Raw genomic sequence first — 2,861 nt, 5'->3', positions numbered from 1 at the left:
CCTGATTCACCAAGGATAATGAAGAAGTCCTCAGTGAAGATTGTGAAGGGTGTGCCAATCTTTAAAGCTAGTGCAAATAGGAAACAAGCCAAAGAAGTGGGAGTTAAGATTAGGGAGGTTGAAGAGGAGGTTCCAACACAAGCAAGTAAGGCTCCCGTGATTGATCCCAAAGATAAAGGGAAACAAAAACTTGTTGTAGAAGATGTATCGAAAGAATATGATGTTGAAGTATTTGAAGATTTGATTGATATTGATGTTACTCATTATGATGAAAGTGAAGATGAAAGTAGTGAATATGATGACAGTTCTAATGCAGACTATCAACCTGCTTATGGTGATGAGGATTATGCCCATTATGGTGAAGATGAAGACTGGACAGCCGAAGATGAGGTTCTCAGTGATGCACATTTAGAGAAGAGAGACAAGAATGTGAGTGCTATCGTTGGAACTAGTGGTGTCAATGTGGCTGAGAATGTGATGGTTGAAGACAATGAGGCAATGTTTGGGGCAATTGACTCCGACGAAGAAGTGATTGGATATGAAGCAAACTCAGATGATGAGGCTAAAAGAATGAAGTTTCTAGAGTTCAATTCTAAGACAGACATGAAAGACCCTCAGTTTTGTGTTGGGATGATCTTCGCTAATGCTAGGATATTGAGAGCTGCTATAAGAGAGAGGGCAATACAAAAGGGTTTGGAGGCAGCATGTTACAACAGCGATAGGAAGAGGGTTAATGCAATATGCAAAGCTGATGGCTATCCTTTTGAGCTCACAGCATCGAAAATGCAACATGAAGACTCATTGATGATCAGGAAATATCAGCCTCAACACATGTGTGCACGTGTGAATGAAAATAGCATGATTAGGGTTCCTTATCTGGTTGAGAGGTTCAAGGCTAGGATCGAATAAAGATGAACCCAGATTGGAATATAGGTACTAGATTCATTGTGTTAAGTTTGATGCAGTTTCCTTTATTGTTTTATCAACTTTTTTGTATTTCATTGTTTTTTTTTTTGTTATCACAGAATCCCTACGACAAACTATGTCCTCAGAAGTGCAAGCCAAAGTTTCAGAGCAAAAGGCGTATAGAACAAAGAAGGCTGCATTGGGTTTGGTGGAGAAATCACACAAGGAGCAATATTCAAGGGTCATAGACTATGCTGCTAAACTGAAGAGGGTTGATCCAGACACAACAGTCGACATCAAATGCTCCTTCAGTAACCCTGGTCAGTGTCCTGTTTTCAAAAGAATGTATGTATGTCTGGGTGCATGCAAAATGGGTTTTATATCAGGTTGTAGGTCATTGTTAGGTCTGGATGGTTGTCATCTTAAGAGTCCATATGGAGGGCAACTTTTGTCAGCAGTTGGGTTAGATGCAAATAACACTACTTGGGTAGTAGCTTATACAATGGTGGAGCAAGAAAGCAAGGATAGTTGGATGTGGTTTCTTGAACTTTTGGCTAAAGATATAAACATAACCAGTCAAGGAGCTGGGTGGACATTCATTTCTGATAAGCAAAAAGGGATTTTGCCAGCTTTTGAGAGAGTCTTACCATATGCAGATCATAGATTTTGTGTCAGGCATCTGTGGACTAACTTTAACAAGAAATTTCCTGGAAAAGTATTGAAGGACCAGTTATGGGCCATTGCGAAGTCAACCACGATGGCTTACTTTGATAAGGAGATGATACTCATGAATCAAATGGAACCAAGAGCTTATAAATGGATAACAGGTTTGTAAATTCTTATCATTTCTTTTGGTATTTACCCATCTTGATATTGATCAATAATATGTTTTTGGATTCGTATATTGTAGATCCTCTAAGACCTGCGAAACATTGGTCCAGGGCACATTTCAACACCGTTGTGAAATGTGACGTCCTTCTTAACAATCTCTGTGAGAGTTTCAATGCATTTATTCTGCCTGCAAGAACAAAGCCAGTGATAACAATGTTTGAGGATATAAGGGTGAGACTGATGAAGAGGGTTCACACAAGGAGAGATAAGATGATGAAGATTCAGGATCCTATATGCCCTAAACCAAGAGAAATATTGGAGAAGAACAAAGTTAAAGCTGCAACAGATTGCATTCCAACTGGTTCAGGTAGTGCAAAGATTGAAGTGGAAAGCATAGGAGGATCTAAATATGTAGTTGATCTTCAGAGAAGAACTTGTGCCTGTAGGAGATGGGATTTGAGTGGCATCCCCTGCAAACATGTTGTGTCTACCATCTACTTCATGAGGCTGAAACCTGAGGACTTTGTTGATCCTTGTTATAGAACAAAGACATACATGGATATATATTCCAACACAATTAAGCCGGTAAATGGAATGGATTTGTGGGCTAGGACTGGCAATGATGCAATTCTTCCTCCCAGGTACAACAGACAGCCTGGCAGGCCAAAGAATATGAGAACTAAGGATGCATTTGAGAAGGCTACTGATGGAACTAAGCTGGGAAGGATTCAAAATTCACTAAGGTGCAGCAATTGTGGTACCTTGGGGCACAATATCAAGACTTGTCACAGGCACTTGCCACCGAAGGAGAATATCAGCAAAAAAAGGAAGTTAAACAGTGGAAAGGGAACCTCTTCTACACTCCAGGTATAACAAGTAAGATTACCTATTGTTCTAGTATGCATCTCAGTATCTAACTTATTAATTTGCTAATGTATGCTGATGTAGGCTAAGGGTACCAAGAAGCCTCCTTTAACAAAGGATGAGAAAAGGGCTAAACTTAAGAAAAGGGCAGAAAAGCTTAAGGTAATTTGTCCTTTGTTTGGTATGGTGTTGGAAATTGTCGTGATTTGGGTCAATTTTAGTTGGAGGAAAGTGTTGCTTGAATTTATGGTTTAATTATG

The 2,861-nt window shown here is 39.6% G+C and overlaps 1 protein-coding gene across 1 annotated transcript; it reads left to right on the top strand.

Annotated features, from left to right (window-relative positions):
* Positions 1 to 1,042: 1,042 nt before the first annotated feature.
* Positions 1,043 to 2,763, top strand: LOC101295476 (the record flags this gene model as incomplete). The annotated part of the gene is made up of 3 exons (XM_004309296.1): positions 1,043 to 1,733; positions 1,817 to 2,604; positions 2,686 to 2,763. Coding segments are annotated over exons 1-3 (1,557 nt in total), but the record flags the coding sequence as incomplete, so codon positions are not given.
* Between the last annotated feature and the right edge of the window lie 98 nt (positions 2,764 to 2,861).

Source organism: Fragaria vesca, unplaced genomic scaffold, assembly GCF_000184155.1.
Source record: "Fragaria vesca subsp. vesca unplaced genomic scaffold, FraVesHawaii_1.0 scf0511178, whole genome shotgun sequence".
Taxonomy (NCBI): Eukaryota; Viridiplantae; Streptophyta; class Magnoliopsida; order Rosales; family Rosaceae; genus Fragaria; species Fragaria vesca.
The sequence above is the reverse complement of the archived record's forward strand: the minus strand, read 5'-3'. Positions and strand labels throughout refer to the sequence as shown.